This window comes from Antedon mediterranea, chromosome 1 (genome assembly GCF_964355755.1).
Source record: "Antedon mediterranea chromosome 1, ecAntMedi1.1, whole genome shotgun sequence".
Lineage (NCBI taxonomy): Eukaryota > Metazoa > Echinodermata > Crinoidea > Comatulida > Antedonidae > Antedon > Antedon mediterranea.
The window spans coordinates 40,794,353-40,808,090 of NC_092670.1; the positions used below are offsets into that span (position 1 = coordinate 40,794,353).

The following is a 13,738-nucleotide window of genomic DNA, read 5'->3' on the forward strand; positions in this document are numbered from 1 at the left end:
ACCCACGTTTTGCACAAAGCAAATCAAAATATATTTAAATTAGTTGATGGTAAAATGTGAGACACTTAGAATCTGTTTCAAGGTAGCTAATATCAGGGAAGAGTGAAATAACATTAACGTATCTTTTATGTAAACTAACATTTAATTCTTTAAAAAGAGGATTCGTAAATGCTTTAACTGTCTGACAGGAGATTTATTTATCAGACGATAAACATTTTCAAATGTCATGCGGTAGGTGTTGGTATCTTAAGCGTTGGCGCCATGAATTGTGGGTAACAGATGCCATAACATACTCGGCTATTCTGTACATGACCTCTGGTATATTGACTTTATTAAATAATGCAGGGGCGGATCTAATAGAATACATGAGGTATCCATATATACCCAATTAAAAAATAATTTTGGATTACAAGCTCTGTGTTTAGAGAAGAAAAATCCAAATTGGTTCTTTCTTTGACATGAAGGTTGGCCACGATGCCTCCATCTACTATGAAGTCATTGCAAAAATTATAGCAAATTGTAGAGATTACATGGTACCATTGTGCAGCACAAGCATGCTTTTTTTTGACAGAAAAAAGTTTTTAGACCCTTTGAAAAAAAAATCATAAATATAAAATGTTCTTGGTTCTTTGAGGCTAATAAGTTTTAGATACAATACTCATCTACAGTATAGAGCAGTTGGAAACATTTTGCCTCCTTTAATCAATTTTCAATCCACTATTGACACTCAAAGGATCGCCCTGCTGGACAACAGCTGTTTAAAGCACCCGATATTCCCGGATTAATTCCCCAACTAAGTGTTCAACCGGACCCAACATTGCTTAACTTTGGTGATCAGACGAGAACCGGTATTTATGTTATTGCTGGAATTGCCTAATAATTTAGAAAATTCTCAATTTCTTAATTCTTTCAAATTTCTTATAAAATTAAAGCACTATAAATCTGAGAATAAGAATATAGAGAATTGATATTGTTGATATGATGCTACAGTATCAATTACCAATATAGTATGCGCTGATTATATTTAAATAACATGGTATAAATTTTTATACTAGTATGTATATCAATTACTTATCTTGAATTACAATATTTATTATGTACCAATTCCCAAATTGTATTCGTATATATTTTGTATTAGTAATTAATATTCTGTTAACTAAGGTGTTTCATTTAGGGACCAGTAACGAATTCAGGATTTTGAAATAGGAGGAGCCTAAAAATGGCAAATTCTAGGTGCTGAACTTAAAATAATTTCTTATCTTTTGCATTACAATTTGCAAAATATATACCCCCCATTCCCCTTCTTGAATCCTCTATGTGGACAACAGTGGAAATAAGTTACCTTTGTACTTTTCTGTGTTTTTATCCTTGATTGTTTCTACTTTGCTAGGCCAGCATAAATACCATCTTGTATCAAAAGTATATTATCAACTATCATTTGCATGTGGTAATAGGGATCAACACCTGAGTAAACTAATGGAATCCCATGAAGATTAAACCTAATGTTATTTTAAATGTCACATCTTTCGGTGGACTTTACAATTATAGCATTAAATAAAAATAGTGACAACATTCAAAAGGGTCAATTACTTTATCAAAATGAATTAATAATTTAATTTACATTTTCATATTAACAGTACTTTATGATTAAATTTACTTTAAAGGGGGATTCTGGGTTTAAAATTGCTTTTAAATATCGTTTATTTATTAAATAAAAAATATTATAACAATATAGACATTTCAGAATGAAGAAGTAATAACGAGAAATTAAAAAAATTAAATTTCATATACATTTTAGGGTAAATTCATGGAAAGTCTGTTTTTTAGCAGCTTAGGGAAGCTCATTAATATTCATGAGATATTCACAAAATCACGTCACCAGTGGATTCCAAACTCGCGACGTCATGTACGTTGTGTTTGTCAACTAATTTACATCTCTCTCCCCTGTCAAACGACGACCACCATTGTGATCATTGTGAAATACATTTTTTGTAGATTTTCTAAGCTAGGCCCAAAGTGTAATAATAACAGTAGTAGCATATATTTATTTGACATTTAATGAAATACAAAATTTAGTACAGATACGGAGTCATAAATTATACTATTTTTATACCTCTATAGTACAGATCGTATTATCGGCTTCACGTACAATACTACTCTAGGCCTAGCCTAATAATAATATGGGCGAGAGCCATTCTGACTAGGGATTCCATGCCACGATGGCTACGTTAAAACAATGGGGCCCATGGGCCTAGCTAGCCTACTACTAGACGATTGGCCCATAAATAACAAAACCCATCCTATCAACCAAACTCCTAAACAATCTAAACCTAAAAAATTCTACAAAATCGGCTGTAAATATTGAAGCAAAACAAGGTCCGATCGCCGTCCACACGTATGGTGTCCCGATCGTCTAAGTAGGCCTAAAATAAATAGGTTTAGTTTACTCTCCAAAAAAGCGGATACTCATGCATCAAGCAAGTAGACCAGGTAGTAGGAAGGAGACCTAGCCGATCCGGCCCAGTTAAAAATTGAGCTAGCTAGTGTAGTAGACCCTATGCGAATTGATACTACCAGGCCTTTTACTATAGGCTGCACTACACAAATATTCCAACTCTCTCATTCGAGCTATATTATCTATACCATTCCGGTAGGTCGAGTCGACCTTCAATCAAATACTGTACATCGTTCATGTTGTGATTATAGACGGGGTATACTCGACCCGACCAGTTTGGTATTGTTGTATCTGCTTATCACGTGACGATGCCAGACATGGGCAGCAGAGAGAGCACGTGTATCGTCGTCTCGCTCGATCCTCAGGAGGAATGTACAGTATACGTTACGCTTCATTGATTTTGATTTTTCCCTAAGTCGGTGCGAAAATCGGCAAACGTAAAGTGCAAACATATCTAATTTTTCACTGTTTTGATGAATTTTCATAAAAAATTGACTTTATAAATGGAAAGACCGACTAAAATTACATCAGATAAGTATAATTTTACAAAATTAATTGATATGGTTTATGATAACGAGTCGTCGGAAGATGGACCATTTCACGAATTTCCTATTTTGTAACCACAGTGTGATTTTGCCGTAGCTGCACTTGTAATCTGGCCTGATTTCACAGCCTTCGTTCTGCTTCACTGGGCGCTTATATAAATTGAAACTTTTACCGTTCAAGAGACAAACAAATATATTTTACATTTTTTACTATTCATTTTAAACCCGGAACCCCCCTTTAAAATGGAACATGAAAACTAAGAGTAGGCTAATGAGTCTTTTTGTCAATGTACAGGCTATAAATACGCAAAAATGCATGTACGTGGATACAGAGGGGTCAATTACCACTTAATAAAAATAAATTTATATTTCATGAATAAGTTCCACCAAAATTATGGATAAGCATTAATATAGAAAAATTATAATTCAATTTTAAAACTGGTTTTCAATATTACCAGTACTTTATAATTGAATTTATTTAAATAGGAAAACATGTTGGTAGTTACAGTGTGAATGTATAGGCTATACTATATGCAATAAAATGTGTGGGTACACATATGTCAAGAGAGAAATTAAAAATGTATAGAATTGCCAATAAATTATTCCGTTTATTATCCTACAATCAAGGTAATTATGATCATATAATTCCTAAAATTTAGCCTCAAAATTGTTTATAAATGTGTTTATTTTTACCACAATATTCTCCTGTATACTAGACAAAAACACATTTCATCTAGTGCATTAAGTTTTACTATGAATCTAAAGTCATTAAAAAAAATTCCATTAAAAAACAATCGTGACTAAAAAATAATGCCGCCATAGGCCTACGTGGATGTCGCACAACAGAGAATTAAACAACATTTTATGAGAATGAAATTACAATAAAAAAAATTGTCTTTCCTTTGATGTCAAGATTTGACCATATATCAAACGGCGCAAAAAAACACAAGTCATCTATTAAGTGTGTTGATGCTAAGATTTTATATAAAATGCTAAAAAGCACAAAAAAACCAATCACAGAGTATTATACTGTTCAACAGCTAAATTACCATGGCAACTAAGATTGTAACATTGCTATTATATGATACTAAATGTAACAGTTTTCAACAGCAGTGTACAATCACTCATAAAGCAGCGACGAAAATGAAGATAATTATCAAAGATGTTTATCAGGATAAAAGATAATAACTACTTTAGAGTTTGCTGCAAATTTAACCTATAAATCCAAATTATGTATACCATGTGCGCATCGATCGTCCATAAAAAGAAGTTTAAATTTAAAGCATTTTATTTCATTTAAATTATTAAATGTTCAAAGAAGGAATTATGATTATGATAATGATTAGATTTTGATTATGATTACATTTTAATTATGAGATAAGATCATTTTACAATTTGTCTTTCCTTTTTATCATTTTGAAAAAATATTGTTGTAAACCTTTCTTGTTGAATTGCCATTTTAATGTTACATAATAGCTATTGATTTTAAAATGATGATGATGATGGTTCTAGACTTTGATTGAATATACTATCTTATATTTTTTTAACTTTTTGTAATTTTAGATTTTTTATAGGTATTAATTTTTTTCAATTAAGCTATTGTACATTTGATATAATTATCAAATTCTAATTAGAGAATGTATAGATACAGTAGATAAAATAAAAATTACACTTAACAAAGAATGACGTTTCGATCTCATCATGAGATTACTAAAGCTTTAATGCTATAGTGCTTTAAAATATCTTGAATTGATATGGATATTTATAATAGTGTTTTCAAGTCCTAAAAGAAACAATCATTTATAGTTATTTTCAGCTCATTTTATTTCCATTAATTAATTTAATTGCAAAGATATATTATCACCAGAGAATTGTAATCATGAATTTAGAAAACCCTGTTTTTATTCATTTATCGTATCGGCATGATGACTTTTTCAAATTGATTGAAAATTTGGCATTATCAACGATAGACTAATCCTAATAAAAACCTCTCAACGTGATGCTACGAATTCAATAAAATTGAAAGCTTCTAAGATGTGCGTGTGATCAAACTTTTCATTCTATAAACCGTTATAAAATTCTAAACACAATTTTATTATTTAGATTTTAATAGTCTTAAATGGTTCTTAAATGCATTTATTGATACTTAATAGATAATTTGTAACTTGGTAAGTACGCATTTGTTTTCATCGTATTAGGAAGTTAAAAAAATGATAATGATATTGCAATAAGACATTATAATGTGCTGACATATAAACACATGATCTGTAATAAAAGTAAATGTTTTTATTGCGTTGACTGTTCATGACATAAATCTATGGAAGGCAAACCTTGCCAAAACATGAACAAAATACAGATGAATACAATCCAAATTTGAAAAGGCCATTTTGTAATTAATAAATTCTGCAGAAAAAAAACTGATTTCACTAAATAAAGAAAAAATAAACAGTTAATTTATAATAATAATGGATAATTTAGCCTTACAACCCCAGATATCATGGGTTAAATCCTATCTGATGTAGATTTGTAAAACCAAATGTCCTTCATCGATTTTAGTTGATTTAACATGTATTTATTAATTAATTTGAATATCTGGCAATAAATCTAATGTTATGATAAGTGTATGTATTCCAATATTTTACTTCCTTTGTTTTTATATTGCTTTGAGCACTTTAGTGGATATGTGCGCTGTATAAATTGAGCACTTTAGTGGATATGTGCGCTGTATAAATTGAGCACTTTAGTGGATATGTGCGCTGTATAAATTTAGCACTTTAGTGGATATGTGCGCTGTATAAATTGAGCACTTTAGTGTGCGCTGTATAAATTGAGCACTTTAGTGGATATGTGCGCTGTATAAATCTTACGATTATTATTATTGATTTATTTATTTACTGATGGGTAACTGAACTTTTATTTCCAAATTAATAAAAAAACATAAATAATATCATAAGAGGTAGTGTAGGTGTAAATAAACTATTATTATTATATCATACACAAAGTATTTGTTGAGAAAACATAAGGCTAGGCTCTTTTACCAACTGAAACTAGAACAAAATTAACTGGGAAAAATATTTATAAACTCAAAAATATAGCAACTCTAATGTCATCTAAGTGATCCTACATTTTTATTTTTATTTGTTTTTAACTGTTCTGTATATCTTTTTAAATTAGGTCTACTATGTATTTATATATGTTATACATTTTCTTTACTTTTAAACTTGTAACTGGACCATTTTGGAAAGCAGTACTGCGTTACTGAAAATGCAATCCAGTCAAAAGAAAGAATAAATAAATAAAATAGTAATGTCTTGTTATAGTACATACAACCTAGTGAGATATAGGTCATGTCATAGGTCATGTCATGTTTCAATGTTATGTTTTATTGATTTCTAATTTTATATTTTGTTTTGTTGTTGACAAGACATTCTTTTGTATTGACACAAATGCATTTTATTAAAGCTTATATCCAGTAATTACTCATTAAACATGATTTCTTTTCAATTTAATTACGTTTATTTTCTATAAAAATTCAAATTAACTGTGTAACAAAAAGTAGATTCTTCCTACGCAAAAAAATTAACATAAAGATACCAAGATGGTGTTTTATCATACAAAAGTTGCTGTAGATTGATTTGTTACAAATGAATACAATATACTAACAAACAACATATATACTATATAACAACAATAATATATAACAATAATAACAATAATATATTCACACCCACTTAACACGTGGAGTAGAAAATTTGAATGTAACAATACCTAAATACACCCTTAGTAAAATGAATTCGTCCTTTAAAGTTGCAGGCGCAAAAATATGGAACAATTTACCAATTAATATTAAATCGGCACCAACAATTACGTCCTTTAAGGCTAGATACAAATCTCATTTCTTTTCATAAAAAAACTGACATGTATTATATTTAATTAAGTTTCTCTTTTGTATATTTTGATTAAGACAGGACCACAATGTAAAACAGATACACTGTTATCTGATTGTTTTATCCTGTATAAATATATTTATTATTATTATTATTATTATTATTATATATAACAACACTATATACTAATAATTAATTTGCAAAATGCATTGCATCTATTTTGAACTATATAGTTATATAAATCTTCATTTTATAAAAATCGTAAATTTTCGTTAGTTGTAAGAGTAAAATTGACACGAAAATGGTCATCAATTTGTGTAACCATGTCTTTTCATGATTTCAGTGAAATATTACTTTAAATATGTTGTAACTTAAGTTTTCAGAATAGTTTTTTAAAGCAAGTCTCTTTAATCCAACTTTAAATGTGTCGTAAACATTCGCAAATTTAATCCTTTGAGTTTTCACTTAAAAATAACCTATTGCACGGCAAAAACAAAGGCTTAATACAACTCTTTCTTTGGCGTTTGATGTTGGTTATCGTGTCCGTCTCATCTTGTATCTTAATCTATACGTTAGTCACATGATCTTACTTATCTAGCTGTAAATAAATGCAATTTTTGACATGACAACAGTTATCTGTTTGCATCGACATGCGAATATCACAAGTCGTAAACACCACCGTCGCACATTCCTCGAACAGAAATACGACGAGATAGAATTTGACGTCGCCTACTACGTTTTTCATGTGTTAATCAAAACTTATTAGCATACCATTAACACCTATTACAGATTAGAATAGCCTGATAATAGCCATTTGAAGATTGTAATGTCTACACTGTTTATTCGCATAGTAATTACAAATTATAAACATAAAACATGGCTAATTTACATTCGCGATATCAATTATGTAGAAAACCATTTTTATATATGTTTTGTAAATTGTAGTATATATTTTTTTCATTTGTCACGTACAATATGCAGGTCATGGCCAGGTATTGGTTATTTTTAAATAATGAATTATCCTAGACCAATTTGTTTTTGATGGCCTTGAAAATGGAAGAACAACATTTAGATATCATTCCATCTCTTGTTACATTAATATCATAATGTTGTAATTTAAGAATGTGTGTAAAAATGACGAGCAAGAAACCTGGCAATTTTAACTATGGGAGACAAGCCACAGATTGACTAAATTGTTCAATTTGTAGAGAAGAAAAAATCACAAAGCAATGAAAATATATTTGCGAGATAATATAAAGTAACTTATGTATTATTTAGAATATAACTTGTGTTACTAATTGATATATGATATGGTTTTTTCAATTTGAGAATACAGTAAAGATTGAATAAATTGTTGAATTGTGTACAATTATATAATTATAGAAAGCACATTTAAAAATTTGATAATACAAGTATTTCTATATTATTATTATTGGGAAAGCATGTATACAAGCATGTGGTACAAACTGATTGAATTGTTATTTATTTATAAAAATATACAAAAGAAAGCTATTTATTTTGTACTCTTACTTAGCATAAATGTAATTAAGGTTTCTGTTTTATATATTTTGTTCTCTCTTTTGTTATTTTTAAATTTGTAATGTATTACTGTTAGTTGATCACGGCCTTGTACAAGAACACCTTTATGGTGACACAAGCTTTTCTGTGTTAAAATAAAGTATAATTATGATTATATTTATTATAGAGCTCATTTAAATAAAAAATATTAGAATTTGCAAGATAATACAAGTAACTATAATATATTATATTTAGCGTTATTAAAAGTATTTTACAGTATGTTTTTTAATTTGGGAAAACATATGGTACAAATTGATTGAATTGTTTTGTATAAAAATATTTAATAGAAGCTCATTTATTTAAAAAATGTTAGAATATTTGAAAGATAATACAACTATAATATTTTACATTTAGTTATTAAACTTGTGTTATTTAAAATATACAGTATGTTTCTCAATTTGGGACAGCATATGGCACAGATTGATTAAATTGTTAAATTGTTATATAAAATTTAGACTTGGAAGGCACATTCAATAAATTGAATATGAATTGTTACATTGCATAGATAAAGTAGATTACTCTATTGATTGATTGATTTATTATTTTAATGTAACTTGTTTAAAGTGGGCTTCCTATCACAAGACCCTTGTGGTTTCCTGAAAGTCCCTTTTATCTTTAAATAGTTTACGTCTTTTCGTTTGTGTATTGCTGTTAAGATGAATAATCGATTGATATTAAATATAGTTAATAACTACACAATATCCATCCTGTTATTTGCGAGTTGCTTGCTAATTGTATGCGTATGACATTTAAAAAAAAACGGACATTTTTAAGTGAAATTAATGAGGAAAGTGGGCGAATAGGGGATTGGGTGTTGGTGGGTTGATCTTGGCACACAATACCTATTTAAATTAACCCTATGGCCCTCTTTAATTCACAGGACACCCCTTTAAAGGAGACACTTTTTTTGGTCGTGAAGGTGTCCACTTAATATGGGATTTACTGTATTATTACATTAGTGTAATAAACTTATTATTGTGTACATTTGGTATGCTTTCTCAATTTAGGAAAATATGGTAAAAAAAAGGGTAAATTGACAAAACACAGTTGAACAAATAAATAAGAGACACTTAAAGTCAAGATGATGATAAGAATCAATACAGCTTCCCGACATAAATGTATCGTCCAATCAAACAACTGTGTATTCTCTTCAAATCTGTCGTAAAATTAAAGTATCATAAAGTATGACTATTGGAGGATACAATCGTAGTGAAGTGTTTGGACTGACGCATTTAAGCGTACGATGTTGTCCAACTTTATGAACTAACTAAATAATTGTGAGTACAATGATTTAATTGAGTAGCAAGGCCTATGATATAATGATTTTATAGTTCATAGAGCCATAGTGAGATACAGAGAAGGGACAGAGCAATATTGTTTTATTCGTTTTTATTGCATTTTTTTATTGTTATGTAAATTGTACAGTATTTAGTTTTTAGCCATGCAGCTACTTGTTGTAAGTTTTATACCTGAATAAATAAATATTGAACGTATTTTGACTGAGCCCGGCCTTTTATGTATAGATGTCAGATATGTGCTGGTAAAAGTCACTACCAAACGTAATCAATGGTCGCTGTGCACTATACTGTATATGCTCTATTTTGTTCATTATAAATACTTGCATTTCTTTACATAACATATTGTAAGTATTTACTTAATGAGAATGAAGTCTTAACTTCTACTTTATTATTAATGCTATTAATGTATTTTCATCTTACATTAATTATTAAATTTCAATTTCAAAACATTCTCTCACTGTAGATTGTAACACACTGTTCATTACATTTATTTACATAGTGACAAACATTTGTAAATGTCACATTACGTCGGCTTCATTCAAATATTAGCAACCAAAACTCACAGTACTTTTTAAACAACTACAACTACTAGTTTATGTTGTTACGCCATTTTAAATTCCAATTGGAAGGACATTTGTCTGTGATGTGCCCAAATATAGTAGTGAAATGCTTAAATATGGTATGATATGACATCATCATGTCCATATATTATGGGCTCATCACATTGTGTTGTCACATAAAGTTTGACAGTGAAGACAGAGCTTAATGAAATCTTTCTTGAAAAACTGGCTTTGGGAGAACACTGACACCAGTGAAAAAAAATTGATATAAATAGAAATAAATAGTTAAAAGACGCATACTAATACAGCTAATCTTAATAGTGCTCATAATAAATATTTTTAAATATATATTTAAAAATATCAATTGAAATTTAGATTCAAATAAACAATCTGTGAATCCAATCTATTACGAAAATAAGCACTGTACAAATACGTGAGCGCCCTTTCACACAATATGTTAATTTAAATCTATCGCGCTTATTTTATCAATAGTTTTAGACAGCTTTTAAAATAACAGAACAAATCTGTTGTTTCATAGTATTTTGTTAAGCAGTGAATTTAACAAAACAAAAATAGATAAATTAGTGTATGTCAATCTCATTTCATCCATCAAACACTGGAATAGATTTTTCTTTTTTTATCGTACAAATAAAATAATTTGTCATTGTCAATACATACAGCTGGATATTGGCAATACTGTTTTAGTGTATATTTAATTGTTTGCTAACTATATGTGTCAACGTATAACAAAGTATAATAATTAAATCCTTATCAAATGTACGGAAAAGAAAACAAAAATCATCAAACAATTAAATACATATACCACAGATATATAAACCTAACATTATCAATAACTTGTTAAAGAAATATTCTATTTTTTAGTTCTGTTTCTTTCATTATTTTAATTATTTATAGTTTATTTATTGATTTTTTTACTTATAAACAATTAGTTTATACAAATGAATGTAAACAGCATACAACACAGCAAGTAATAAATCAATTCTTACGAAAAAGAAAAAAAAATGAATAAAAGTGAGTAAATGTCAGAATACATTGAGTATACCAACGGCAAAATTACTCAAAAAGTAAGTACACACTAATTATGTCTTTGAGTTCATGATTGATTACTTAAGAGAACATTGAAATATTACCGGGTTTAATCATTTATAACATGAATACATCAACATTTTAAAATGTGATGATACATTATTAACATTTGCAAAATGATTTGTAGAATTTCAAATTGAAAAAAATAATTGAATTAACTAAATCAATAATGAACATTTACAAAAAGAAGAGAGAGAGATTCTTTATTATTACATATTAAAATTAATCTAACTAAATTAATCTAACTAAATTGATCTAACTAAATTGATCTAATTAAATAAATTAATCTAATTAAACTAAAAAAACTTTTAAAAATTAAAAAAAAGAGAGATTTTTTCATTATTAAAGATTACAATTTTTTGAAATAATTTGTAAATTTTTTCAGTAAAGTTTAAAAATTAATCTAATTAAAATAATAAACATGTTAAAAAAGATTTTTACAATTTTGAAAATTATTTGTAAATTTGTACAGTTAAAGTTTGGTGTCAATTTAATTCATCAGCCAAATTAATTTAACCATACCTAATTAACAATCAATTCCTAAAAAACATTTTTGTCATAAAGTGTTGGTTGGTATGCCAATAATCAATATAGTAAATAAGCTAATCTTTTGATTATTGGTGCTAATTTATTGATTAGTCCTTTTGTTTTCATTGTTAAAACCTTAAATGTACAAAATGATTTTAAACATGTGTTTAATATTGCTACTGAGTTCATTAAATATATTTATGAAAATTGTTACTATTTAACATTTTTGTCGATGTCTACATTTTGTCAACCATGCATCATAATCCGAATGGTGAATCAGTTAATAAAAAAAATTTATAAAAAAAAATATTTTAATAGCTGCTCATTTTATGCTCAATAAATGTTTGATAAAAATCAAAACATAGCTTAATGTCATCAATCAATACTTGAGCATTGACCTAGACTAAGAACAGGTGCTTAGATGATGGAATCTCCAGCCAAATGGACACTGTAATCTAGCTTGCATTCTAAACTTATTACCTAACTAATATCAATAAATAAAAATGATTACTTACATATGAAGATGATATAAACATGCTTGCCAGCCTGTCGGTCTTTCTAAAAAATTATATATCTTGCTTTGTAACTTTCTGAACTTAGCATCCCGTTTATTTTGGGGTCTAAACGAGATAGGTTTTCCTAGGAGGCTCATTCTTGGTGCGTACAGCCTTTGTGATTCAGATTGTCCATTCATCTTAATGAATTCCCTTTTCACTTGGCGGCGGCATTGTACACTATCATCATCACTATCGTTGTCAGGCATGACAAATCCTACACGCTGCCGTCCTGTGCGTGGAACAGTCTTCTTAGATGCTATAACATCAACTGAGGCATCTTGATCAAGCAAACGACCGCTCATTATTCTCTCATTCGCTACTCGATCATAACACGAGCACAAAATCAATCAAGCATGACATGGCCTCTGTGGTGTAGCCATGGGATTCCATTCACAGTTGGCCTAAAGATAAATATAATATGTCAATTAATAAACTGAACATAACACATCATAAATACATACTTAATAAATTAGTGTGATGACAAAAATAAATGTCCAACCCTTTTTACTTTAATCTAGACCTATTACCTAATGGGTTTGTACGATAAATAGCTTACTAATTGATAAGCAAATATTAGGTCTACCAAAGATAACAGTAATTAATATTTGCATAAAAATATTATAATAGCTGCTTACATAAAAACCTCCATCTTGGCTAATTTTGTAAATTACAATGAAAATTTCAAATTGAGATATAAAGATACTTTTTAATTAAAATATTATAATTTAAGTATGCGTACTAATTAGCGGTAAGCATCAAGAGGATTATCAGGACATTTTGTATTCACAGTCTTTCTAGATTAAGTTAAGTTATATAAAATCGATGACAATAGAAAAACTAATTTCTTTATATATGTATATATATTTCTTGATATTTAAATATAAAGAAAAACGAAAAAAATATACTCTTTATTTTGGTGAGGCACTCAAAACAATGGGTGAAAAATAAAATAGTTAAAAAGATAAATAAAACTCTAAATAATAGTAATTGTTACCAATGAAAATCTAATTAAATTTTTAATTAGTCTCAAAAAAAGAGGTAAAGGAAATCGGATATTTTTGTAGAAAAATTTAGATTTATTTAGGTACAAAACACTGACACTAACAAAAACTTTATATTTCTAAAAAAAAAATATTTCTTATTACTTTAATGAATTGATTTTGCTTTAATAGTAATAATTATTTCTGCTGATTATTCCTTATTAGGTAATAATTATTACTAAT

The 13,738-nt window shown here is 28.3% G+C and overlaps 1 protein-coding gene across 2 annotated transcripts in view; it reads right to left on the reverse strand.

Annotated features, from left to right (window-relative positions):
• Positions 1–13,738, reverse strand: part of LOC140040234 (potassium voltage-gated channel subfamily KQT member 1-like) — a 95,726-nt gene that overhangs the window by 48,220 nt on the left and 33,768 nt on the right. For both annotated transcript variants that reach the window (XM_072086011.1, XM_072086002.1), the window contains exon 2: positions 12,474–12,916. In XM_072086011.1, the coding sequence (XP_071942112.1) occupies positions 12,474–12,817 (344 nt within the window). In that variant the 5' untranslated portion in view covers positions 12,818–12,916. The remainder of the gene's footprint in view (positions 1–12,473; positions 12,917–13,738) is intronic.